The 26,471-nt window shown below is 43.4% G+C and overlaps 1 protein-coding gene across 1 annotated transcript; it reads right to left on the bottom strand.

The window, feature by feature from the left end:
* Positions 1-997: 997 nt before the first annotated feature.
* afg1lb (AFG1 like ATPase b) lies at positions 998-26,045 on the bottom strand. The gene is made up of 13 exons (XM_071920155.2): positions 25,931-26,045; positions 25,353-25,672; positions 22,107-22,170; positions 21,794-21,895; positions 21,413-21,540; positions 17,330-17,429; positions 14,788-14,846; positions 6,904-6,986; positions 5,991-6,061; positions 4,992-5,092; positions 3,743-3,883; positions 2,783-2,890; positions 998-1,855 (listed from the first exon to the last, which is right to left on the bottom strand). Exons 1-13 carry the CDS (start codon positions 26,043-26,045, stop codon positions 1,709-1,711), a joined length of 1,539 nt encoding a protein of 512 aa, XP_071776256.2. The 3' UTR covers positions 998-1,708.
* Between the last annotated feature and the right edge of the window lie 426 nt (positions 26,046-26,471).

Below are 26,471 nucleotides of genomic sequence, written 5' to 3'. Positions count from 1 at the left end.
TCAGAACATAATACTCGTTAGAAAAAGAGAATCTTAATGTAGATGCTGCTACCTGTCCTGACTGTGGTTGGCAGGCAGGGCAGGGCCGGGCCGGGCCGGGTCGGTCCAGGCTGGACAGGCAGAGTGGTGCACTAGGATGACCTCATCCTCGGATGGACGCAATAACAAACCTATTAGCCATCAGTTACCCTCTGCTGCCACCTACAGACACACAGGAGGAGCTCTACCCCAAAACGCCATAGACTGTACAAATCATTATCTGTCCTAAAGCTCACCATTCATTACATGTAAAACATAGAAGACAAAAACATTGAAAGAATTGAAAATAAAGTTGAGTTATCCAACTTAAATTGTTTTAATGTTGTGCTCATTTTTGAGTATATGCATTCCTTTTTTCATATCTCATTTTGGAGCCACATTATTCATACAAAGACCACCAATCAAACACTGGCCCAACATTTAGGCTACATGTTACAGAAAGGATAAGCTTATTTTGCATGGGTCCAGCATTGAAGGAACAAGCCACCTTAGTCAAATCCGAATTAAGACCAAGACCAGCTAGTTGATTTGGAGTCAAGACCTGTATTACATTAGCGCCCATCCAACAGCTGCTGTGCCAATATAGAGATGCCTCAATATTGAATTCCACTGAGTGTCCTATTGTATTTATTATTGAAATTCTGATGAAAATGGTTTCATAGGGTTTTCATATTACAGTGTCTGAGCATACTGTTGTGTCCTGCTGCATTACACAAGAGGGGATGCATGTTCATGATGTTCAAGACCTATAATATGGATACATCCACACCCATCAGTGGCTGAGACAAGACTGAGTCAAAATAGACTCAAGTCTGAGACCCTCAAGTGTTAGAGCCTTGATAAGCAAGCTGATTTAATTCCTACCAATCCCTTAATTATGTGCTTCATTTAAACTTGGACATCTAAGTAAGTGCAATCAACACAGTGAAATTAATTTAAACCATTTATTCAATGCATGGATAAATATCATACATAACATTTAACATGTGTACAGTGTTGTTTACAGTTGAGATTTTATTCCCTTCTTTCATTCACACCCACAGACTGATTTTGTCCCATTACCACACAAACAGCTCTAGAATATTTTACTCTTTTGCCGTTCACCCACTAGAGGGCAGTAGCCATCTACTGTGGAGAACACATGTGCCCCTTCCCATTCTCTCCCTGAGGTAAGCACCTGTTTGCCTTGTGGTTAACAGATGTTGGAGAGCTTCCCATATTCTACAAAGTCTATATATACCGACAGTCCACAAGGGGGAGAGAGCGCACCTCACAGGAGGCCAAATAGACTGAAATGGCAAAAAGAGGGCTACAAACATGCCATGCTAGGATGAAGAGAAGAAGTCAGATCCAAAAGAAAACAGGTATTATTTGGTGCGGTAATACAACACAGGGTTTTGCATCGTTATATATTTTCAGCGAATATCTGATTTCTCTTGGATCAAATGGATTGTAACCTCTGCCAGCGTTGCTGCTCATTCCCTTTAGCTTGTTTTCTCTTAATGCCGTATCCTAAAAGCCTGTTTTGCTTGGATCCCCAAACAGAATCCCTCATCTTCCCTGTGTCTGCTTCAGCCAAAACAGGAGCCTCCTCTGATCCCATGTCAGTGGTTGGCGAGGTATGTACCGCGTTATGTGGATGCTTATCATGGCAGTTAGGTAATGGATTTTAGGTGTTCATATGAGTCTTGCTGTCACTGCGGTCTCCCTCCATCCAGTACGCCTCCGTCTGCATCTCCATCAGTCTGGAGACGGTCCTCTGGAAGGCGAAGATCTCCTCCTCGGCTGTGAACAGACTGAGACGCTCTCCTGCCGCCTAGAGAGAGGACACACACACCAGGGCTGGAGGTTAATACACTCAGTGTCTAAGGACGTAGATCCTCTTAGAATGTTAGAAACTGGAATTTGAAATCAAATCTATAAAGAAATGATTGAGAATGACGACTCTTGGTATTATGAATTTCAGTTTCAATTTCCATTTTGAATTGATTTGAATTGATATTGAAAGTGAATTGACCTGACCCTGCCATGCCCACAAGCACGTGTGCATAAACACACAAACGCACTGATGATGGTTACTTCCAAATAAATGCATTGACACTTCACATTTACAACAGGACACAGGCAGGCAAGTTAGCTATAGATGCACACAGAGAAGTGGAGAAAAAAATAAAACACACACTAATAATAAAAACTTGTAGATACCCATCCAAGCCATGTAATTTAAATTGTCAGCTTTTACATATATGGTTGTGACTGACTATGGAATTAGAATTAAAGGTGCAATAAGTAAGATTTTTACTGTCCCATAGCACAAAATAACCATAAATGTCTGCAAGGGGGTGATAGGGTTTTTGATCAATGACTCATTGATTACTTTGCAAGGTGCAGAGATTTCTGGCTTACAAAACAAACTGCTCAACAATGGAGGTCGGTGCTATGAGCAAGTGATATATTTCATTCTCCATGTAAATAAAGCAAATGACAAAGCAATATTTTTATTACATTATTTTGAATTGTGAGATATTTCCTCTTCACTAGACGTTTCTGTTGGATCTAGCTGGCTTACTCGTCTCTATTGTGAAAACGTGACTTTATTGTTTGTGTCTATTACAGGCTATCCTAAGCTGGACATACAGCTCCCATTCGTTTGTATTGGAAGATGACTGTTTTCCTGCTGTTTTGACCTCCTGACCACGTCCCAGAGGAAGGCTGCAGGTTGAGAGACGGACTGTGGTCTCACCCCGCTGAGGCCCAGGTCGTCCAGCAGCTGCCGGTCCCTCTCATCTTCCCCTCCGGAGCGGACAAACAGCCGGTCGAGGGGAGCCGCCGCCAGCAGCACCACCCTCACCTGGGACGAGGGGGGGGAGGGAGGGAGGTATCAGACAAGGGAATTTTCAGTTTGTTTGTAGAATTTCAGGAGGGGGTTTTGACACTCAACTCCTTTTTATTCTTAATGGTTAATTATTGTTTTTGGTTGAATAAATGTAGTCGGCAATTCCCTCATTACCTCCTTAAAATAAATTTCTTTTGAGTTCCAGGTGTTTTATCACATCCCTGAGATGATTTATTGTAAGTGGGTATTTTCTTTTTTTTTTTTACTAATCAAATTTCCTCTTTGGGACAATAAACATGTGATTGATTAAATTACACTGAATTGGGACTGAGGTAGAGTGAGGCTGGCACCCAGCTGCAAACTGTATTATAAGCAGTGTTGGGTGGTAATGCTCTACAGTAATATTACTCTTTGCAGTAACGAGTGGTGCAATGATTTACTATTTCAATTTCAGTGATTATATTAAATATGAAATATTTGAAAATGATAATACAAATAAAAATAAGTTGTTACTTTTGGTAGCATTCCTTAGAGCGAAATTGAATTTTACAAAAACTATATCCCACCCCCAACCCTGATTGATTTTTGTCATAATTAGTCATCATCCTCTCAGTTGATGGAGGCATAGTTAGCAATAGTTAGCAGGCTGGTTTAGTTAAGAAATGGCAGAGTTTACTTTCCCTGGTTGTAAGTATTTCCACTGCTGTGAAAAGAATATTGGACATCGACACTATTTGGTCACTCTGATCAGTCGTAATGTAATGTGTAGTGTAACGTAGTGCTGCTCCCAGGGAGTAGTAAGTAAAGGAATAAAATTACTTTTGAAATGAGTAATACATTACTATTTTCAGTAAATCAGCCGGCTACCTTGTTGTCGTAGAAGTTGTCTATGAGTGTGATGAAGCGCCTGGCCCGGTCCTTCAGGGTCAGCGTCAGCATGGGAACGTGGCGGATGAACACGGTGTCAAAGTGTCGCGCCATCTCCAGGTAGTCCCCGGCACCCAGAGGCTGCAAGACAAGCGAGCGGGTTCAACACTCTGGAGTCACCTGAGGCAACGTCTCGCACTCCGAGACCTGAGCTGCTAACCAACAGCAGCACAACACAGTGCAGAGAGTAAACCGTTTCACTGTAGCGCATGCTCACAGCTGCCATACAAACACACACATGCACTTGTATGTATACACACAGACACACTCCACTTCTGCATTTTTGCACACTTTTTAGCACTTTATTTTTGTTGTAAGGACTATTTATTGTATGAACTCTTTTGTATTTGTACTATATTAAGTGGCATTGGGTTCTCACTGTTTTTCTTGTGCCTTGCTACAAAATGAATTTCCCCTTGCGGGACAATAAAGATCTGAACTGAACTGAACACACACTTAAATGTGCACACAGACTGTAGAATATTGCACTCTGTAACATGATGTGCTGAAAAATGCCAATTATAAAAACAATGGCATGTTTTGCAACAGGCTTAGGCTGATGTAATCTTTAGTTAGAGTGTCCTTGGTTCTTTACCATTCAGGAGGTTTTGTCTGTAAATCAACAGGAACACACTAACATATTACGGCAGGATGGATGTCTAAGCCGGATGGATACCAGCAAAAACCCTCCACTTTCCATCAGACTTTAGACTTTACAAGCACAGTGGATCAATAAATACATGGAGGAGAGAAGAGGGGAGAAGGACAGCATGAAACAAAAACAATACATGCAATGCAGCAAAAGATGGAGACAGAGCGAAAAGGGGAATGAAGAGGGGAAAAAAAAGGGAGAGTTAATAAAGAGGTGAGGGGAGTTCTTTGAATATGGACATTTCTGATTAGTAGTGTGTGGATTTTGTGTGTGTGTGTGTGTCAGTCTGAACAGAAGAGACTGGGAGGGTAAATTCTCAGTATTTTAACTGTTTCTGAATAAGTATACATGTATGTGCGTAACTCATACAGACTAATACAGAATACAGTAATACTAATATGTAACAGTAACTAATGCAGAATTATATGTATAGATATGTATTGCTTTACATACTGTATATGCCTGGTGCCCCACAAAGAGGTAAAATAACATTTGGAAAAACAGATTTAAGAAATAAAAGCAACATGGCACACTCACTCTGGCACACAGCTCGTCGAAGGTGCAGTCGGCGATGGAGCCACAGGTCTTTCCCAGAGTCACTTCTCTGCCCTGCACCGTGAGCGTCCGAGGACCCGTAACTATGGAAACACACACCCAACAATTTGACTGAACCTCGCTCCTGCCACACAGTCTCGTATCATCACATTTACAGTTAAATCATGCGTTGCTTTTGTTCATTTTAGACCGCAGAAGTCCACTTCCCTGTTCTTTCTACACTCCACTGTCAGCTTCCACACAGAGAGCTGGGGAATAAAATAAAACAAAACAGGAAAAACCCACTAGGAGGAACACACTCATCAACAGCGTGTAGAAACAGTGCATTGCTACAGTGTGTCTGACTTTTAAATACCTATTTTAATGCCAGATAGAATGAAACATACAACCAATTTCACAACTGAAATAAATTTGAAAATGAAAGTAACTGTAGATCTTCCAGAGATCCTTCTAACATGATTTCATACATTTTAAGACCTTTTCAGGCCCAAGTAAGTCAAGTAATCTTAAATGATATGCAGCCAAGTCTGGCAGTTTTGTGTAGGAGACTGGTAAAATTGACATGAAATACAACACAAAAACAAACTGTTTTGAACTACCATGGTTAGTTACCACGGTGATCTGTTCACCACTGTGAACAGCTAAAAATCACTGCAGCGGATGATTACGTGGTTGCTCACCTAAAATAATTCAAAAAATAAACCTGGCTACATCAGCTATATTGAGTAAATGATATTTCATTTTGAAATGTATGAATCTACAGGCCATATAATAGATAGAAGACAACTTTTCTTTACTAAAAGATCAGTATTGTTACTTTGGCTAATACTAGTCGCTCCTATAACTCAACATAGTGTAGCATGGAGCACTGGAGCCAATGATCTACCAGGGACACATGGATGATGATGTCTATGTTCTCATCACTTAATGACCAATGAACCAATCTGCAAAAAACTTGCTGCTTTCCTTTAACTTCCATACTTCTCTTTTGTCTCAAGGCCAGCTCATCAAACAGCGCGTCCATGAAGGCCTCCGCATCAGGCTCCCTTGTGCTGCACAAGACACACACACACATAAACACAAGCGCACACAGGCAGCGAGAGAGAGAGGAAATAATAGAATATGAAATTAATAATGCTGAAGTGGCCACATCAAACGGTGGAAGCGATGAGAGAGAGGGAGGGGGGTACTTAGCTTTTCACTCCATCAGTAAAGAACAGGATGTTAGGCTCTAAACACAAGCATTAGCCTGTGAATGCACGTCAAAATGAGATAGTAAAGTGTGTGTATGTGTCTGTGTGTGTGTGTGTGTGTTTTAACTTCAGGTAAAAGGGTGTGATGTGCTCTATTTACATACACTGAAAAGACGAAGGCACTTGAAAGCTCCAGCACAGCAATGAGCAACGGCAGCGTTATTCATACTGTGTGTGTGTGTCAGTGAGTGTGTTGAACAGCGTATATGCAATGAGGAAAATAGAAAACTAGCTTTTAAAGCTCAACCATTTTCTCATACTCTATTGATTCCTCTTTCATTCTTTTCATGCATCTCTCAAGGTAATGTAGGTCTTTATAAATCTGCCAGTCTGTTTCTCCCCATTTATCCATCTGTTTGCCTTCTCTTTCTGCCCTTAAAAAAAAATCAAACTAGCAGATGTGCACAAACAATTTCTATGTGTGTGTGTGTGTGTGTGTGTGTGTGTGTGTGTGTGTGTGTGTGTGAATGTCTATGTGTGTGTGTTGTGGATACAGGTTCATGTTCACCTTTTACCAGACCACTGCACAACCTCTAAGCCGAGTTGGACTATAAAAGAGAAGCAAAAGGGACTAATATTTGTGTGTGAGTGTATGTGCATGCGTATGTGTGTGTGTGTGTGTGTGTGTATGTGTGTCTTACAGGTAGTAGAGTTTCCCTGCTGCAGCCTTGTCCAGCCTCCTGTAGTCAATCCCAGAGTCTAGGCAGATGGTCTGGCAGTACTCCTATTTACAATTTACAATTTACACACACACACACACACACACACACAAATACACAGGTGAAAAGTTGATCAGAAGTATGCCCGTCCATGTTTCAGAGCAAAGCTGGAGGAGCAGAGAGAAATCAACGCATTATAAACAAAGGTTTATAATTAAATTCAGGATAGGATCCAGTATGTAAAAGAGACACTGCTTTGTTAACCAAGAACCTAGGTTAATTTGTTATATTTTATTTGATCAATATTTTTTAAGAGTATGTGTATAATATTGCATTCTCACATCTTCAAATACTTTTCATGATTTGTTTTAGTCTACTTTGGTGCTAGAACTGAGTTTCATACAGATGCGGAGACAAGATGTTGGAAATAATACTGCATATGAAGATGGATCTAGGGAAAAGTGTTTTCAGTCATTATGCATCATACAAATGGAATAAACTCCAGGAAACAGAGTAGATGCTATCATGCAGCTTTAGATCAGTGGCTCATGCAAATCTTCCTGGCGACTGCGTTTGTGGTGACGTTTCCGTTATTTGTTGCTGAACTGACCATTGGAATTTTAATGGTGTTTTTCATATTGGTATTTATTTTAGTCATTAATATAGTTACACGCCTACTCTTTTTTTAATTGTTTCTATTACTTTACGGCACTCTGCTTCTCACTTGCATTGTAAACTGAAAATAAGAGCTTCCTCTCCTTCTCTGTATAAATAATAAAATGAATGAATGAACAAATGAACAGGTGAATGATTGAATGAATTCAACGGCAGGGCAGCACAGAAGGTAGCTACTCTCTCTTGTGATAGCTGTGGGATTTTGTGTCACTTCTTCACAGTTTATTGAGCTGATCTATTGTTCCCCTCGCTATTCAAGTGCGCTACAGCAGGGTTGAATTTGCGCTGCCGAGTTCAAACTTTTCCAGATAGTGTAAAACGTCAACAGGATTCATGTCAGGGAGTACGGCGCAAACTATAATCATCATCTCCACCATTCTATCAAAGAAAAGAAAAGAATTGCATATCATCCCATCCAAACCAGCGCCGGCTGACTGAGTATTCAATGACAGCTCCAGTAAATTATGAAATCAGTGAATTTCTGCCACTGGCCTCCTTGAGCTGCGGGATAATTGGCAATCATCACAAAGCAAGGGGACGGAAATACTCCATTCTTCTCCGCTGTCAACTTTTTATCTCCGTGTGCGCCTGCACAAACGGGGTTCCCACTCTGAGCCAATTGGCTGAATCAGGCTTAATAACAACCTGACAAACTCTCCCTCCCCCGCGCACAAAAGGGAGGTGTCATTTCATCAACCCAGTGTGACCCCGCCAACGGGTAAATAGTCCCTCCAAAATGAGGAAGAAAAAAAAACGAAAGAAAAAAAACCTTGTCACTATTGCCGCCACATCATTAGAATCTCCGCTTGTCTTTTCTTCTGCCGTCTGCGCTCCCTCCCTTTATGATTCGTCCCTACCTATAGGCGGCTGATGGGTCGCCGCGCGGAGCATCTCTTGACGGAAAAAAAGCGAGGTGAAAATAAGAGAGAAGAAAGAAGGAGGAATGGAAACACAATCAGTGATGATGATTCCATCGGTTATTTATAATCAGATGAGGCTGAGGCCTTGCGGGTCATTACTTGATTATTCATCTTGAAGGGATTGTCAAGTTCTCACTCCTCCAAGATTTCATCCGCCTACATATTGTGGTCTCCGTCTCCCCCCCTCCATCCTCACTCACTCACTCAGACTCCAGGCCTAACCCATCTACTTTGCAGCTCGGCTTTACTCTCTACAGTATACCTCGCTATACATTTCCCTGCTGAACATTACTGAGCGCTGCTGAACAGGACTCCCACCAACACACTGGTGCACTTTACTGGCACCAGAAACACCATTTCTGTCTGATGCACCCGTCACTTAAAACTTTACTGTGTACCAGTCACTTTATTAACTGCAACTCTGTTAATTCTACAAACCAGCCACTTTATACTTATACTGCATGTACAAAATATCAGGGACACTCACTCTTTTCATGAAGTACATTGATGAGGTGAATCCAGGTAAAGGCCATTATCCCTTATTAAATGTCTACCAATCACAAAGGAGGAGATGTAGATAAAGAGACAGAAGGATTTTGATGCTTTGAGACAGTTGAGATGTGGATTGTGCAAAAGGGGCTGCAGCTCAACATCAGGAAGATAACCCTAATATTTTCTACATTCAATGTATATCCTGTTCTTCCATCCACCTTGTAATCCCTGCTGATTAATACCCAAATACTGTGATTTTGCTAAAGCTGAAATACTTTAATTATTTTGCATAAACTATTATGTTAATATTGCAATACTCAAATTCCCAAATTCGGACTCAATGTATGACCGACCATTGCGCTGCTGTGCTATGTTTTGTATTTGTTGCTGCTCTCGCTTATACTCTAGAAAAGGTTTTCTGTTTCACTGTGTCAGATGGGATGAAGATAAAGTTGAATTGAATTACAACCATCTTTGTTTTAGTCTCAATTTGTGACTTAAGTCAAAGTCCCCTTCCTGTCCCATAGGCCTACAGTCCTCACTGGCCATGGCACACACAGTATGACGGGTCGTATTTAAACTAGTCACCAGCAGTTTCACTACTTTCCAACAAACGATTTCAACACACACACACACACACACACACACAGACGCACGCACACACACACACAGAAAGAAGTGGGGAGGGAGGGAGAGAGAACTAAAGAGAGAGATGACGGACATGAGAATCACAGTCCCTTTAGAAGAAAGTCATCCAAACACATGTAGCTCCAATCATGTCATTGTCCGAGCTGTCCGCTGCTCTCTCTGGACAGCCGCTTAGCATAAAAACAGAGTGGCTTTTTTCCCCCCCGCTCCCCCTCCGCCAGCTCCCTCCGCGCCATATCTTTCTCTATCCTTTGCTCCTCAAAAAGTTGCTTTTGAGTTTTTCAAAGAGCGCGGTGCCATTGAGCTGCAACAAAAGCCAAGGATAGCTGACTATTGGGCCCTGATGAGGTCCACTCCCTCATTACCCGGCAGCAGAAAACATTTGATGCTTTTTTTTGTTTGGCCCAGAGAATTGACCGGGCCTCAAAGAAACGCGGGGTGGGAAGGCTGAAAAAGAGATGGAGGGGGGGGAGAGAGAGAGAGAGAGGGAGAGGGAGAGAGAGAGAGAGAGAGAGAGAGGGAGGGAGGAGGGGAAAGGTTGTCGTTCATTCATCCATGTGTGTCTTACAGCCTTGTGTGGAGGGACAGAAGAAAAGAGGGAGGGAGGGATAGAGGGGTCGAGAGAGAGAGAGAGAGAGAGAGAGAGAGAGAGAGAGAGAGGGAGAAAAGAGAGAAAGCTTAAAACAGTGCCTTTATGCTGGCAAGTTCTGGACGACTCTTCTGACATCAAAGTGTTTTCACTAACTGGGGAGCTGGTGTGTGTGTGTGAGTGTGTGTGTGTGAGTGTGAGCGGGGGGAGTATCTGGTGATTTTATTCATTCTTGGGCAATGGGGGGGTGGGGGGGGGGGTGGGGGGGGGGGGGTGCGTAACAATGTGAACACCCTAATTACACCTAATGATCTATTCCCTTAAAGTGTGACCGCCTTGGGCCAGCGGTGGTTTGTTCTGTGGGGTCGTTCTCACAACCTCCCCCTGCCTCGGCTGCTCCTCTTGGGGAAACATCTTTTGAGTTCGGGGCCCCGCCTTTCGTGATCCGGGACCCCGCTGGACCCCCCATTTGCACTCCTCCAGGCCTCTCCCTCTCTCCCCCCCCCCCCGCCCCCTTGAGGCCCAAAGCCCGGTCTCTCCCAAACACAGGGGGGAGGCTGTGCTACCCGCACCTGGCCGACAGAGGCGGTGTGAGCATCAGCCGCATCAATAACCTGATAATGAGGCGTCTGCACTAGTTAGCATAAAAACATTAAAAAAAAAACACAAAAATGCTTGCGTAATGTAAGAGTCTATTTTAATACGCAACATTCAAATGTCACTTTACTTTTCAGCACCGCGACTGAAGGGAAGGACAGAGCGTTAGAGGTGAGTGGGTAGAGAGTGAAAGAGGCAGAAAGGAAAACAGGTGGAGTACGGAAAAGAAGAAGAGCTTGAAACATACAGATGGATGTTGGGGAAGTTTGAAGAGGAAAACAACACTTTGGAATAAAAGCGTCGCCCTTGGATTAAAATCCTCCTTGCGCATATTAGCCAGGCACGCCAAGGTGGCCTGCCTCACTAATGAATACATGTACGTGTCTATACTCATGCTTGTTCACACACACACACACACACACACACTTCAATATAATGAAATGAAAGACAACATCAATAAGGCAGCAAATAACAAGTCAGTGTTTCACCGGATCAATCAAAAATCAGGAGGAAAACAATGGCGAGCCAGAATTAATTCCTAACGTGCGAGTAGAGGAAAATTGATGTGTCCTTTTCTAATCATTGAGTTTTTTGGGAGGCGAGACAGTGATATAAAAGAAGTGAGGTATGCCCTCGAGGCATACAGAGTGCGGCATTGTCCTGCCACTAAATGCTAGGGAGGACAATGACAGTCATCAAATATCAACATCCATTTGATTTGAACTCGTAGGCTGCGGGCTCTTCACAGGCGGTCCTTATCACCAAGGTCTCCACTGGAGGACCGCGGCCGCTCTCTCTCGCTCCTCAATTTTCTTTTTCTGTCCGTCACTTTTTATTTATATATTTCTTTTTCAAACCCTCTCTTTGCCGGCGGCACGTTGCAAATCAATTATTAATAATAATTAAAAAGACAAAACAAACAAAAACACGGAAAGGAGAGCGGAAGAGCAGAAGGGTTCAAAAAGAACAGGAGACCCACAGACAGTCAAAGTTGCTGGAGGGGTTGTGTGTGCGCGGCTGCCATCGAGCGAGCAGAGGGGGAAAATAAGTCACTATTCTGCAGCCGAAACACAGAGACCCGACCTTGGGTGAGTAAAGCCAGGGAAAAGAACAGGATAGTGAGAGAATAAAGAGCGGGGATAGAGGGGTAGAGAGAGGATGGGCGATGAAAGGTGGAGTGGAGAGAGAGGACAGAGAGTGTGTGTGTGTGTGAGTCTTGGCTACAATAGTGGCAGTGTCTATAAAAAAAACCCTTAGACCCTGAATCTTACAGAACTTTGAGCTTTGCTGTAGCTACAAAGAAATACCACAGCCTGAAATGAATGAATAGATTCCCTGATGGACTTGTAGGTTGAGTAATGTTGTACTTTCCATGCCTCACTACTGCAAAAACACGTTATTGACCTACACTACCAGTCAAAAGTTTGGACACACCTGACTGAATGTGCTATGTTTTTCATTCTCTTAAAGCCATGTTGATCTAAAGGCTTATGCTTAAAGGCTTGAAATTTGTTCCTTAGACAAATATAAATAGTGAAGTTGATGCCTATGTGTGAATTTCTTTCCAAAACCTTTGCCTTTCCATCAAGGCATAGGGCGGCTACTTTAAAGAATCTAAAATATAAGATCGTTTTGATTTGTTTAACACTTTTTTTGGTCGCTGCATAATTCCATTTGTGTTATTTCATAGTTTTAGTATTAGTATTATTCTAAAATGTGGAAAATAGTAAAAATAAAGAAAAATGTGGTGTGTCTAAACTTTTGCCTGGTAGCGTATCTATCTAAAACTCTGTAGTTGATCTAACGATTTCTCATTTTTTGGAATATATGGAAACTGGGATGATGATAAGTGGGGGGGGGCTGTGGTGCTTTGGCAGAGGGGTCCCATCTAATCAGAAGTCAATAGTTAAATAAAGACGTCAACCCTGGGGGACAGAGGGGCTGGATTAACCTCTTCCACTCCAGCTCAGGTGATAGGGAGGAGAGGTCAGAGCCTATTTTCACTTTTTAACACCCTCATTCATTCCCCTCGCTCGCCATAGAAACATGCTCATGCACGCACATGCAGGCCGAGTCCGAGCGGACCCGCGCCACCGCTCCCCGCGAGCTTTAATTCAATCTATTAAGGGTCGGCTAGTTAGCGGGGTGACCCCGCTAAAATGCGCTTTATCGTTACAGAACGGGCCGGCTATAGAGAACGCCCTGCACCCCCAGAACTCCCCAACCCCGAAAAACCAGATGGCCTCACAAAGGGGAACATGGGACCCTGAAAGAGAGGAGGTAGTGTGGGGCAGAGAGGGACAAGAGGCATTCAGGACCCTGATGAGGGTGGATTAGAGAGGGCAAGGGTGCTGCTGGGAGGGAGGGGTGTGTGTGTGTGGGGGAGTAGGGTGACACGAAGGCCTCCCCAGTTCTCAATTTTCGCAAAAAGTGTTTATGAGTGTTTGCATGTGTGTATGTGCTCGTATGTGAGTGTGTGTTTGAAGATGCAGTAGCCAGTACAGTAGCTCTGCTGACCCTGAAACAGTCCATTAAAATTTCCCAAACCCAAGTCCTCAAGTGACAATACAGACAGAGAATGCAGCCATGTTGCCCTTACAAAACTAACTGCATCCTCTCACCACCTCTTTCCCCATTTCCTACAGTACCCACAGTCAGGTTTGGGGTATAACAAGTTTGCAGGTACTGTACATGTAATGTACATGTAATCACAAACACTAACAAATTACCATTACAACAAAAAAGAACACAAATGTTCAATAAATCTTTTTATTTTTTAACCAGTGATTTAACTATCATTTTATCATCTTAATCATGATTTTAAAATGTAATAATTTAATGTGTTTCTTCCGCTAAGCAATACAATTCAATTCAGATAAGTGTTTTATCTGCTACTTTACAATGGCTTTGAACGTGACTCAGCCAATCAGAGCTGAGGACCAGGACTATTTTTAATGCATTTTTTGAAACCTCATATTTTGTGGGAAAAGTAACTCAAAAATAGCTGAAAGTAGTTTTTCTCATTATTATATTATCATCTCACTAGTTATAATGATATGCAAGAAATCAGTAATCTGTAATGAATTGAAAAAGAGGCTTCTCCCCCTGTGACCAGATGATGTCATTCAGGACTTTGCCATCTTTATGCACCAGCTCCATTAAAAGCAGGTGCAAAGTCACAGTGTATAGTCTATTATACCCTGCTTGTTATTGTACTTTAAATCCTCTGAATTGTGTGTGTGTGTGTGTGTGTGTTTATGTGTATAGTGAGTGAGCGGTGGGCAAGGTGAGCGCTCCTATGCTTAAAATCCAGTCTATTTCTTTTGGACATTGCTTGCCTCTACTATTTACATTTTAAATACCAATAAAAAGCACAAGAATGCTGCCCTCCTCTCCTGCAAAATGCATGACAAAAAAATTATTCCGCAATTATTTATGATCACGCTCACTCCAAGCACATCAATGATCATCTGCGATGCAGGCGGGATAATGGCGCTACCTGCTTACAATAATGCTATTAAATTGCAAAGTAGTTTTTCCGCCAGAAATGCTAACCTCCGCTCCTCTCCTCTCCTCACACCTCTTCTCCCCCCCTTCACTTTTGAAATGCAAGCAGGCTGGTTCAGCCGCTCAGCTCGCCCACCCATCTCTCATTCACATTACCTGTGCTCACTCACGCTCTTTCCATCTCTCCCTCTATCTCTCTCTCCCTCTCTCTGTGAGTCTTTCACCATGCCCTGGTATGATCAAAGACAGCTTTGTGACACCGTGCGAGGCGTCCAGGTAGCAGAAAACATCAAACCACACAAGAGCAAATTGGAAAAAGACAGAGACACAGAGACACATGCAACAGTGTGCGCGCGTGCGTGTGCGTGTGTGTGCGAGTACGTGATAAACAAATGAATAAATTAAAAAGGGAAGAGAGGGGGATGACTTTGTCTCTACCTTCAGCACGTCGATGAAAGGCAGGAAGGTGTCCCTCTGAAGTCCGTTTTTGTACAGATCTGAAAGAGGAGGGGAGGGCCTGTATTAGAGCTGCTGTTTAGCCTCCTAATAATGTCATTCCCCCGCCACAGATTGGCAGATAAAGTGGCTATTGATGAACTGAAGGATGGGTGGGGAGGCAGGACAAAAGCACTGGGACCAGGGGAGAAAAATGGATTTCTCTACCGGCAGCGGCAGCAACATAAAATTCATTACATTCCCAAACAATGGTGGCGGGAGAAAGGACTGTCGCCTTTTCAGCGTGGACAATGTCCACAGCGGCTTACTGAATAGGGGTTTCAATTAGCTCGGCTGGAACAAATTACATCTGAAGTAGCATCCCTGATAGACAGATAAAACAGATAGGGATTCACACGCAGACACACAAACACAGACGCAGACAAAGACACACACACACACGCACACACACACAGACACAGAGACAGAGGCTTAAGCTCTTTCCAGCTGCGAATGCAAACAAGTGGTTGTTGTTGATGTTTGGGCTAAAGCTTACTACAGTAGGACCTGACAAAGAAGTAACACTCGCTTGATAACTGCTGTACTGTAATGGATTGTGCTGTGTGGGAGACACAACTATTGCCGGTGTTAAGGCAAAAAGAGGGTCCATGTTGTGAAAAATGTGCTGAATCACACCATAAGACAGCTAGACATATTTCATTTTGCACTACTTTTTTGCTGCAACGTACCCGGCTTTTATTATTATGGATACACGCCACTGCCAATTCAGTGAAATTCATTAAAGTTATTAAAAATGAGCCTGCAGACTACAGTCCATTACTGTGAACTGTGAGAGTGCGTGTCTATTCCAGGACAACGGGGCTGTTCCAGTCCCAAATGAAACCCACCATTTATCCCCCTAATCCTCCTGAATCTCATCAAACTCCATTGACACCAGTGTATAAAAAACAACAACAAAACGCTACTTTAACTCTACTAGGAAAAACGTATCTTGAAATTCCCCCTCCAATCACATAACCCACTCTAGGGCCTTTTGATACCGGCGTCTCCACATCAATAAAGATGGAAAATGTATGCCTTTCATGTCCGGTTGTCTCTTACGGCTTTTAGTGTTCCATTAACCATGTAATTAAAACCAAGTAGGCTCTCTATCAAGTTTGCATGGTTTGGCGCTTTGTTCTTAATAGCTGGTAAATATCAGAGAAGGCTGTCTTTGTCTACGAGAGCCATCTTGCTGCCATCCACTCCGGGGCCCACTCGAGGCTTTGAGGCATCGACATCTTCCCTGCCAGGAGGAACGAGAGAGCGAATGAAAGAGGAGAGAAGGCACATCACGCGTTTATCTCCACCTTGATCACCGTCTTGCTCATTCTTTCCCCAGTCTTGCTGCGTTGGCGCTAAATGCAACATCAAAGCCTGGTTAACGACTGTGTCATGTCTCCTCAGTATCAATTCCAAATGTCCCTCTCCATTTCTTATGCTTAATTGCTGTAAACAGGAAGTAGTTGGTGTGGTCCTGTGCAGCTCAATCGATTCTTTGCCGGGGCCGAACATGAGGTGAACAAGCACTTTGAATAAAAGTATTCACAGAATGATATATGTAGAGTAACTGACAACACACACAGCTCAGGGGCAAATGTGATCTGGTGGTTCTTGATTCAGGTAGACATGAACGTTCTTTTAGCTGCAATTTGGTGGTGTGCTTGTTGCTGAACGGCTGAGTGGACCTTCAGGGCTAAAGCCTTATTGTTATTTTTTTTTAAATCTGTATTTGAATAGTAACATTGAATATTATTACTGTTACAGTTTTGTCCCATTTCAGTCCCTCTGAGCAGACTTTAATAGAGCCAACAGTGCAAGTTTTTTTTATCTTTGGGGACAAACCCTAGCTACTTCTGTAAGTACAATTTACAAATGCAATTTTTACATTAAGCTGATATCTTTCTGCAGAGCGACTTACAATGACTGAGCAGGTGGGGGTTCAGTGTCTTGATCAAGAACATTTCAACATTTCAACAGGACAAATGAATGTGTCAGGACTCAAACTTGTGACATTTCTGCTGTGGAATGGCCACTCTAACCATGCATCATAAAAATCAGTCATGGTGCCAAATCATGGCTGTAATCAGCCTAAAAGTCATGTACACAGCAAATTTCCCACTATTAATAAGTGTTGAGTTCAGTGACAATTATTTGGAGCTGACAAGTTTGATTGGAGAGTTTGTGTTCAAAACTATAAGTGTTAAATTCACTCTGATGGGTGTGGACTTATAGAAACAGTCTGGCACAGTGTTTACTTTTAACACCGACACCTTTGCAGTGCATTAGACCATGCTGCCGCCCTACTGCTTACTGAGCTGTGTGTTCAGCAATGCCAGGACCAAGAGTACAGTTGATATGCAGTGGCTAAAAACAAACAAAAAAACTTTACACACAACAAATCCATACACACACACACACACACACACACACACACACACACACACAGATGCTCAAATACATGCACAGGTGATGCTGGTCATACCATCAGGGGGCCTGTTGGAGGTGGCCACCACCACCACTCCTGTCTTGAACAGCGTCTCAAATAGCTGCTTCAGAATCATGGCGTCAGCAATGTCAGTCACCTGACAAAACAGAAACGGAGGAGAGGAGAGACAAATTCATGTATAATTTACCTTTGTTGCCATGGTGTGTGTGTGTGTGTGTGTGTGTGTGAGGTCAAACCTTGCCATCAACACTCAGTTCCATGTTGATTAGTGTCATTCAGGTGTGCTCACTCTCCTTTGTGTCTGGTCATGGCCATTCGCACACGCACGCATGCACACTCACAGACACACACACACACACACACACACACATCTAAACCACTCCAACTGACTGCAAATGGTCACGAAGCAGCTTTCTGCTGAGGACAAGTAGCCGAGGCAAGGCAGCGGACCTGAGCTAATCAACTGAACAGAGGGTGAGAATGAGCAAGCGCCAGCGAGAGAACAAGAGAAAGAAAAGAATAATGAAAATGGAGCAATATGAATCCAAACCGGGGGTCACAATGGCAGACAAAGCCTCTATCCCAGATGGCCATATAAAGGTGTGTGTGTGCGCGTGTTCCCTCAACCAGACACAAGGCTATGAGGTTATAATACATTAATACTATTCAACTGTCCGCTGCCTTTTTCATCCGCAGCATTTCCACGAGTCCACAATAAACAAAAGGTCTATGACAGCACTGGAGCAAGGACGTTTACGAGTCGCTGGCTGTTAAGTGAAGAGTTCTGACCTTTCTGATAGTAATCCAGTGCACTCACTTTTGTTCTTATTCTCTCATTTTCTCTCTCTTTCACCTCTGTTGCTCTTTTGAGCACCCATGAAGGGAGAAAGCATGCGTTACCCTGTACTGTATAGTCAAATGAATGTGCATGTTACACGCCATGCCGGCCTCTGATTCAACATTATAATGGCTTACCGTGAGTTGACCATCGTGTTAAAAAGAAATTGAAATGTTTCCATCTCCTTGTTTCTCAAAGTGGTCAGTAGCACGAACGCAATACACGGCCAATTATCATTTCGATTCAATACAGGGACGGCATTTAATAAATGAAGAGTTGTGCTCTAAAATGAAATATCACTCTCTTGAAAAAAGTGACACCTACTCTCACAACATTATTGCTGCTGAAAGTAGCTCCGTTTGGAAAACCAATAAGATCTTTGATTTCCCAGCAGTAACATTGTTGAAGATTCAACTTTCTCTATTTTTGGACAATTGAGAAATACTTTTTTTTCTTCTTTAAAAAATGGACATTCACATTTTGGAATGAAACCCTTGTTTGAATTTGAGTTGATGCTAAAAGTGAATGTCTTGAATAACAGGAAGGTTTTGCAGTCATGCCTTTGTCCCGCCCCCTCCTCTCATTCCCTCTTACCTTCTTCCCTGTGTACAACAGGCACTCCTGACGGCCATACCCACAACATATGCCTCTTTTCATACTCTGGAGAGTCTTCTGCTTTTGCATATTAGCCCCACTGCCCTTGCCAATACTCGATTAACATTTGTGTTAGAGCCTTGATTTTCGCTAAGGAGAGGTGGCTAAGGGCATCAAATTAGTGTGTGTGTCTCTCTGCATGTGCGCGTGTGTGTGTATACGCAAATGAGAATCAACAAAAAGCCAAGGCTCTGTGTCCCTCTGAATGGGCCCCCCCGCTTCCTCCGACCGCAGGATTTTATTTTCATTTCAAAAGAATCATTTAAAAATGACCTTTTATACAACCTGGATTTGTTTATTCATGTGCCCTCAACATGGGCATCGTCTGAGGGGCAATATTGATTGCTGAATGAGTAGTGAGGGGGGGGGGGGGGGGGGGGGAGAGAATGGGGACCCAGAGAATGAGAAAGGTGGGGGGACTGATGTAAAGCACTTGTGGAACACAAAAATAACGGTGCAACCTCCGCCAGCCAATGCCGATATTTAAATGAGCATCCAATTACTCAAGCGGCCGTCAGTTTGCAGCGAGGCGCACGGGTGCCAAATTAAACCTCTTTTGATGTTACACCTCTTTATGTACACAACCTATGAGCAATTTCACAGAGCCTGCACAGTGACTGAGGCCCTGAGACAATGACGCTCAAGCGCTTTCTTCTCACTCTTCCGTCTTCCTTCCCTCGCTCTCTTCCCATCTTTCCATCTCGGACCTCTCAATGGCGAGTATTCATTAGGGGAGCTGGGTGGGGGGCTGTAAAAGGAGGGAGGGGGGCTACAAATTACTGATAATGGCACGGCGCTAATGAAGAGAATGGAGAAATGTCATTAGCATTTAAGAGGATAAGATCCATCTGACCCGCCGCCGCCAGTCGCTTTCTAGCTCCACTCACTTAAGGAAGCAGGAGAGTGCGACTGATACCCAGAGCCTCATTTGCATGGGTGAGTGGAGGAGGATGCTGATTGGTATAGACCCCACAACCCCTCCCCTCCGCCCCTGCAACCCCCTCCCCATTTCTCCCAACCTTTCCAACCTCTTGTTTATGCATCACAAACAACGCACACATGTCTGCTTGTTGTCTCACCCCCCCCCCCGGCCGCTAAACCCATTCACCGGTAGCAACAGTCGACAAGCAAAAACAGCAAAGCGGGCGATGGCAAACAAAACAAATCAATGAGAATGCGTAAGCAGTGCCGCAGTTTAAAATGTGAAAGACGCCGGGATGAAAGGAGCAGCTCTTGATCCTCACAGATGCATAGAGAGTGATTAGAGAGAGCAGACGCACCTTCCGTGACCTTTGACCTGCTGACATTAGTGATAATGATATCAGTAAGAGGAACTATATTCGGCTACAAACAGATGCATCTGGCTGGCTAAATGACAAAGACAGAAGCACGGGTCCTTCATTACTGCAGTGAATGACTAACTACTTTTAAGATAATGGAGGCAGCATCAGCAGCGGCTCCCTCCACTGACGCCGAAGGGTAAAGTAATGAGGATTTCTGCAGTACTTATGAACGTTGTGTATGTGCAGTGTGCAAACAACAATCTGGATGACTTGGCTATGATGTTTTGGGAACCGACTGACTGATTACTGACCGACTGACACAGTATAGAAGATGAAAATGTTATATCGTGATATTTTACATATTACACTGTAATGTCTCAGTGCTTCTGAACCAATAAGTCCTCTGAGAGAGCTGCTGTATTTGAATGAAGCCACTAGGTGTCCCCAGTCCTGTTTTTGTTGGGATCCCAAGAATCAGAACCATCAAGTTGCAGAGACAGGAGAGACATGAGCTATGACGGAACACAATGTTAACATTTTTTCCTCTCACTATCCCAGCCGGCAAGGAAGGTAAAAAATATACAGGTCCCAAAGCAATTTCTCCTGTACCCAAACAAAACACTGTAACGTGCTTCTGACTGGTCAAACATTACTTTTGTTTCCTACTTCTTAAGAGATTTCATCATCTCTATTCTTTGAGCTCCTATAAAAATGTAAGCAGAATGGGTCAATTTCAAAATAATAAATGAATTACATATTGAATTAGAAACATGACCATCTCTTGTCCCATTTCTGGTGACAGAAATTATTTCACTGTCACACTGGATTTTAATATTAATAAATTCATATTTTTTTTATACATGAACATGAGTGCAACATGTTGGCATTTCAAGTATAGTCGTTTTGGAGATTTTTGTTTACATACCATATGTAATGTGTTTATATATTAACTATTAAAAAAAAAACTTTGTTGCATTTTAAAGATTGTCTTAGTGTTTATCTAATTAAATGGTATCTTCCCATATTTTACAATGAAATAGCTAAACATCAGTTATGCATCATCATATAGCATTGTAACAGCAGTATATTAGCCAATACCAGCTATTATTCACTACTGGTGTCAGAGTACCACTGTTTTAAGCTAATTCATGCAGTTGATAGAAGAGTCTGATATACACATAACAGCGGTCAGCATTCTTTCTGTATCGTTTCCTACTTGTAGTTTACAAGCAGCTGCTTGAGAAACAGAGACACATGCTCACTTCAACACTTACACACTCTCTCTCTCTCTCACACGCATACAGACGCACAGGCTGGCACGCAGCCCGCAACACACTCACTCACCTGAAACTCGTCAAAACACAAGAGGCAGGTTTCATTGCTGATCTCCATGGCAACCGGTGATATGGGGTCATAGGTGAACATTTTCCCTAGCCTTCGTTTTGGCAGGCTTTGTTTCCTCCGGTGGATCCCTTTAAGCGGTACACAAACGTCAGGCACATCTTAAAGCACACCTGCATCGGCAACCCAAAGCCACTAACAATACAGAATAAAGTAGTAATTTCACTTGTATGCATAATGGTAGACAATTAGCGGGAGTGCTTCAGGACAAACAGAGAGATAAATATAGGATCGCCAGTGTGTATGCGAGTCATAAAACTTCCGCAAAGTCATGCAAGCCAACCTTGGGTAGCTGGTGCCACGCAGTGGGAGGGGAATACTAACTTTTGTGAATGTCCAACATGAAGCCGTTGAAGTGGACCCTCTTTTTGCGGCTGTTTTCCACATGGGAGTAAAACATGTCCATGAGCATGGTCTTGCCTGTGCCTGAAAGGGACAAACATTAAAAACCACAAGGAACTATCGGTATTATAACTTCTTTTCTGATCTTGTACTCCTCTGCTGGGTGTTGTAACACACCCTAGAAAAGTCTAAATCCATAGGAAGAAAAAAGGTTCCGGCATGCAACAACACAGTAAAAGTGATTATGTGTGGGAACAAAATTTTTTTTTTTTTATGTGATTACATATATTCTTACCAACATCTCCATAGATATAAAAGCCCCTGGGTGGAGGTGGGGGTGGTGGAGGAGGGGGTTCCTCCTTTGGGGAAAAAAAAAAAGAAAGAAAAACACGGAAATGACCGTCAAGCATGTTTGTTTCATATTAAATCTTTTAGCAGCTGCTTGTCACTATAAACAATAATTCACAGCAATCATGGCAATCCAATCCCAACCACGAAATGAAAGCAAAGGCTCGGATCATTAGTGTCATACAAAATCATGCATAGATTAATTTGTTAATAAAAGCACAAGACACTATAGCCGGTGACCTATATAAGCTGCATTATATTCATTACCATATAAGATTGAATCATCGTTTAATAAACAAAGTATGCTGAGGCATTAAGCCACCACTACAGTGTGAGGTTTCACATTCTCCAGACTAGCCCACTGCAGGGGAGGAAGACAAAGGGGATCTAATCAACAAGACAAGCCAGGGTTCCCACGAAAGAAAAGCATCATCAGAGGAACAATAGGGGGATTTGTCAGACAAAACGGGGAGGACTGGATGAGGCTCTATACGAGATGGAGTGGACTTCTCTGTGCAGCCTGTTTAGCGCTGCTAATTGTGATACGGTACTGTTGCATTGAGGTGCTGCTGCATTGAGGTGCTGCTGGAAGTCATTGTGCTGCCTGCCTCCCATCATCAAAAGGTCCCCGCTTCAAAAAAACACTGTTTTCTGTGTGACCAAGCTGCAAATCAAACTGAGAATTTAGAGCGAAGCCAAATATCCTAAAGATGGGTCCAAGCTATGTAATCATCAGCTTAATCATAACTGTTGTAGCATATTAGTTTACACAGAGGAGGATAAATTACAGATGGATTTTATGACAATATGGTTGAGGACTGTTTCCCGTCTTCGTAACCGGGTAACGCCAAATAGTGTTGGAATTAACTCAAGTCTAAACACAAGGGATCATCTTCTTGAAACTTAATTTAGTCAGTAATTCATGGAGACATGACTCAGAGTATCCACTGCTTTTCAACGAGCACTTGACTCTGGTATATGCAGACAATGACCGATTCACAACCAAATGAAAAAACAAACTTGTTACCCGTCCTCTGTCTCTCCCCCTCTCTGCCCTCCATCCCTCCTCCCTCCCCTCCTTTTTGTCCTCCCCCCACCCCTCCGCCTGTCCCGTCCAGTGCTGGAGTGAAATTCTGGAAGAGCAACAAGCCTTTTCCTGTCTGCTTCGGCATAACAGTGTGTGACTTCTCCCTGACTTCCCAAGCTGCCCTCTGGCATGGTGGGGGAATCAGTGGCTGGCGGCCATGCTGCCACGGCAGAGTGGAGAAGGACAAGGCCGTCCCTCAGGCAGCTCCGCCGCCGAGCTCCGGGCAGTCTGTCCAGCTGAGCTGCCTGGCCTCGTCTCACCTCCCGGTAGAGGATATAGACCGGCACACAGGTGGGAAGTTCACACGCAGGACATGGCCACTTTGGCTTTCCGATGACTTTCGTAAAGCTGCTTTGAAACGAGTTCAGCTACGGCAAAAGGTGTCATCTCTCTCATTAGCAAGGTTAATAGAGAGATGGTGGGCGTCTTCAAAGTTGGGCCTAACTAGTACAACTGATCTGCGGGAGACCTATACAGGAGAAATCCATGATGCAGGTCTGACTTGAATAGGGTGGATCCCTCCAGACAATGGCCCATTGTTACCCGACCATCCGCAAAACCACGCCACATTGGGTCAATATTAAGTCAAGTGTACTCTCCTCACAGACTTGGTCAGTTAGTGGAGGACAATGGCGGCACTTTCACAGAGAGAACAGACACCGAGAGGACAGTGGTGTGACCTGATTCAAACCAGAATAATTGCATAAGTACTCCAGTCGCTCTGTGTGTGTGTGTGTGTGTGTGTGCTTGCATCTGTGAGACAGGCTAAGAAATAAGGTGGGAGAGGAGAGGAGGGGGGGGGGGGGGGGGGAGGGCGGTGTTGATAGCACTAACACCAAAGTATTTGTCAGAGTCCGGAATCAAAAGCAAAAAGGACAAGAATGGCCCAGACAATGGGGGATCCCCTCATTACTGCATGGGGACGGTGAGAGAGTGAGAGGGGTGCCGGGACGAGCCCAGCGGGAGGTCTGCCCCCGCTGCCTTCCAAAATCTCTGCCTAACCCTGTGTGTCTGTGCCAGCCAACCAACAAAAACTCCCACCATCAAATACTAGACAGTCAGCTCCCCTGACCTAAAAACAACAACAGCCCCCTACACTGTTCCAAAACTCGCATGCACAATACACTTCCCAGACCCCTACCCTCCCTTTGACCTGCGCCCCACGGCCGCCATCGCTAATGCAACTGGGGTACAGTGCAGCGGATTCTCCGAAGTCCCCCCCATATGTTAGACGTCAATGGGGCTTTATGGCGGAATGAGAGTCCAGATGCCTCACTGTACTGTAAAACAAATCCATGATTATGAAGGCCTAGCAGGCTTGCAGTTGGTGTAAACTGCCAGTTGAACAAGCAAATAACCTCCCTGTTAAACTATTACTGTACGGGGGGAAAGGATGGGTATTTAATTCAAAAATGGCTCATCAAGAGCTCCAGTTGAGTTAATTTTCCCCAGTTTAGTGTCAGCTTGGGAAGTCAGACAGAGAAGTCAAACACTCTCATGCCAGTGCCGACAGGAAAGGCCTGCTGCTCTGAGAGGAGGAGGCAGGTCTGTGAAGGAGGCTGAGTAGTATTCGAATAGTTGCTGTTTCAATTCTCAAATCTAGTACCCCTGAGTGAGGGCTACCAACACCCACGTGCCATGCTCCAAGGACGGCGCATTGAAATATGACACAACAGGCTTTTTTTTTTCCAATATGCCATTGTGGTTGTGCCCGTCCTTGTAAAAATACACCCATACAGACCAAATTTTTCCTTATGAAATATGGGTCTTCATCAGTTGTGAAATGGAAATACATTTTTTCTGTGAAACAGTGTCATGAAGCTTCCTGAAGACCAGTCACATGTTGGAAATCAATGGGAATCAACTAACATTAACTAAGGCTAATTGCAAAGTTAATGGTTAATGAGGGGACAATGGGGGAAAAACTTCAAAATTATAGCAAGCGTCATGGCAACTAAAATGTACTATCTTGCATCCTACAAAAGCAAAGTCAAGTTCACTTTATTTAGAGGGAGATAAGTTGTTAATCTTAGGGATGGGTATTGTTCATTTGGGTCATCATGTGTCACGCTGTTCACACAGTACACTGGCCAGTAACTCCTTTACCTTTTCAGGAGATGCACCACCTTTGTGTTCAGGTTTTCTCAAGTTGGGGTCTTTATGTTTGTGAGGTTGAGTGTTGTCATTTTCGGGATTCAGCCTTGGTGTGGGTGGTTTCAAGTAGATGCCATTACAGTAGCTCTTCAGGGTCTCCTGCAGCTGAGCCAGCTGCTGCAGGGCTTCTCTCTGCTGCCCGTCCTCCTCCAGGGACCCACGCTGAATGAGGCCGTCATAGTGTCCAATAGTTTTACTAGAGGCACAAACAGTGGCTGGAGGCTTTGTGGGGCAGGATGACGCACATGAATTGCCTATGCTCGAAGTATAACCTGGAATCATCACACCAAAATCAATAGTAATCTAACGCATACAATACAAATCGATGCAGATATTCTAGACCTAATAGCATTTCATCAGCCGCAGTGAAACTGTGACGAGAAAAGAGAAAAGCTTTGCATTTTGAGCCACAGTGACAGAGTGAGTGTTATGGACAGCAAAGTTATGAAATATGCATTACCCACGTTGTGCAACGTATCAGACGTACATTGCATAAAATGTGTAACGTTTACTACGACAGAAACACTCACCTTTCACAATGCTACTGGAGGCAAGACAACACGTTTTGCTTGTGGTCAGAAACGTGTCTTTCAGTAAAAATTTGATTACACATCTAGCCGCTACGGGCGACGCGTAAGCCGCCATGTTGTTTCAAAATGGTAAAACTTTATTGATTGATCTATTTCATTACACAAACAGAATAAAAAAAACCCGCACATTGGTATGAAATTAATCGCAAAAAACACCATGTTTTCATTAGCAAATTGCTTTACATTTACGAGACAAATAAAGGTAATTGAATGTAGGCTAGTGGATACATCTGTCTCTGACTATGTTGTCTGTTCCATGCAATCCATGGCGACCCTAAAATCCAGTGTTTTCTTTATTTTTGCAAATGCTAAGCCTAAGAAATGCAGGCGGAGGGCTCTGTTTGTTTAAAGATATAATTCGTTTCTGTAATCACAGTGTAATAAGCATCAATATTCAGGACATTGTCGTTTTTTCAGAGCAGTAACTCCATTTATCATTTTAAAATTAAAATTACTTTCGTGGAACAAATCCTACTATACT

Source organism: Centroberyx gerrardi, chromosome 18 (assembly GCF_048128805.1).
Source record: "Centroberyx gerrardi isolate f3 chromosome 18, fCenGer3.hap1.cur.20231027, whole genome shotgun sequence".
NCBI lineage: Eukaryota > Metazoa > Chordata > Actinopteri > Beryciformes > Berycidae > Centroberyx > Centroberyx gerrardi.
This window is presented reverse-complemented; position numbering and strand designations above follow the sequence as displayed.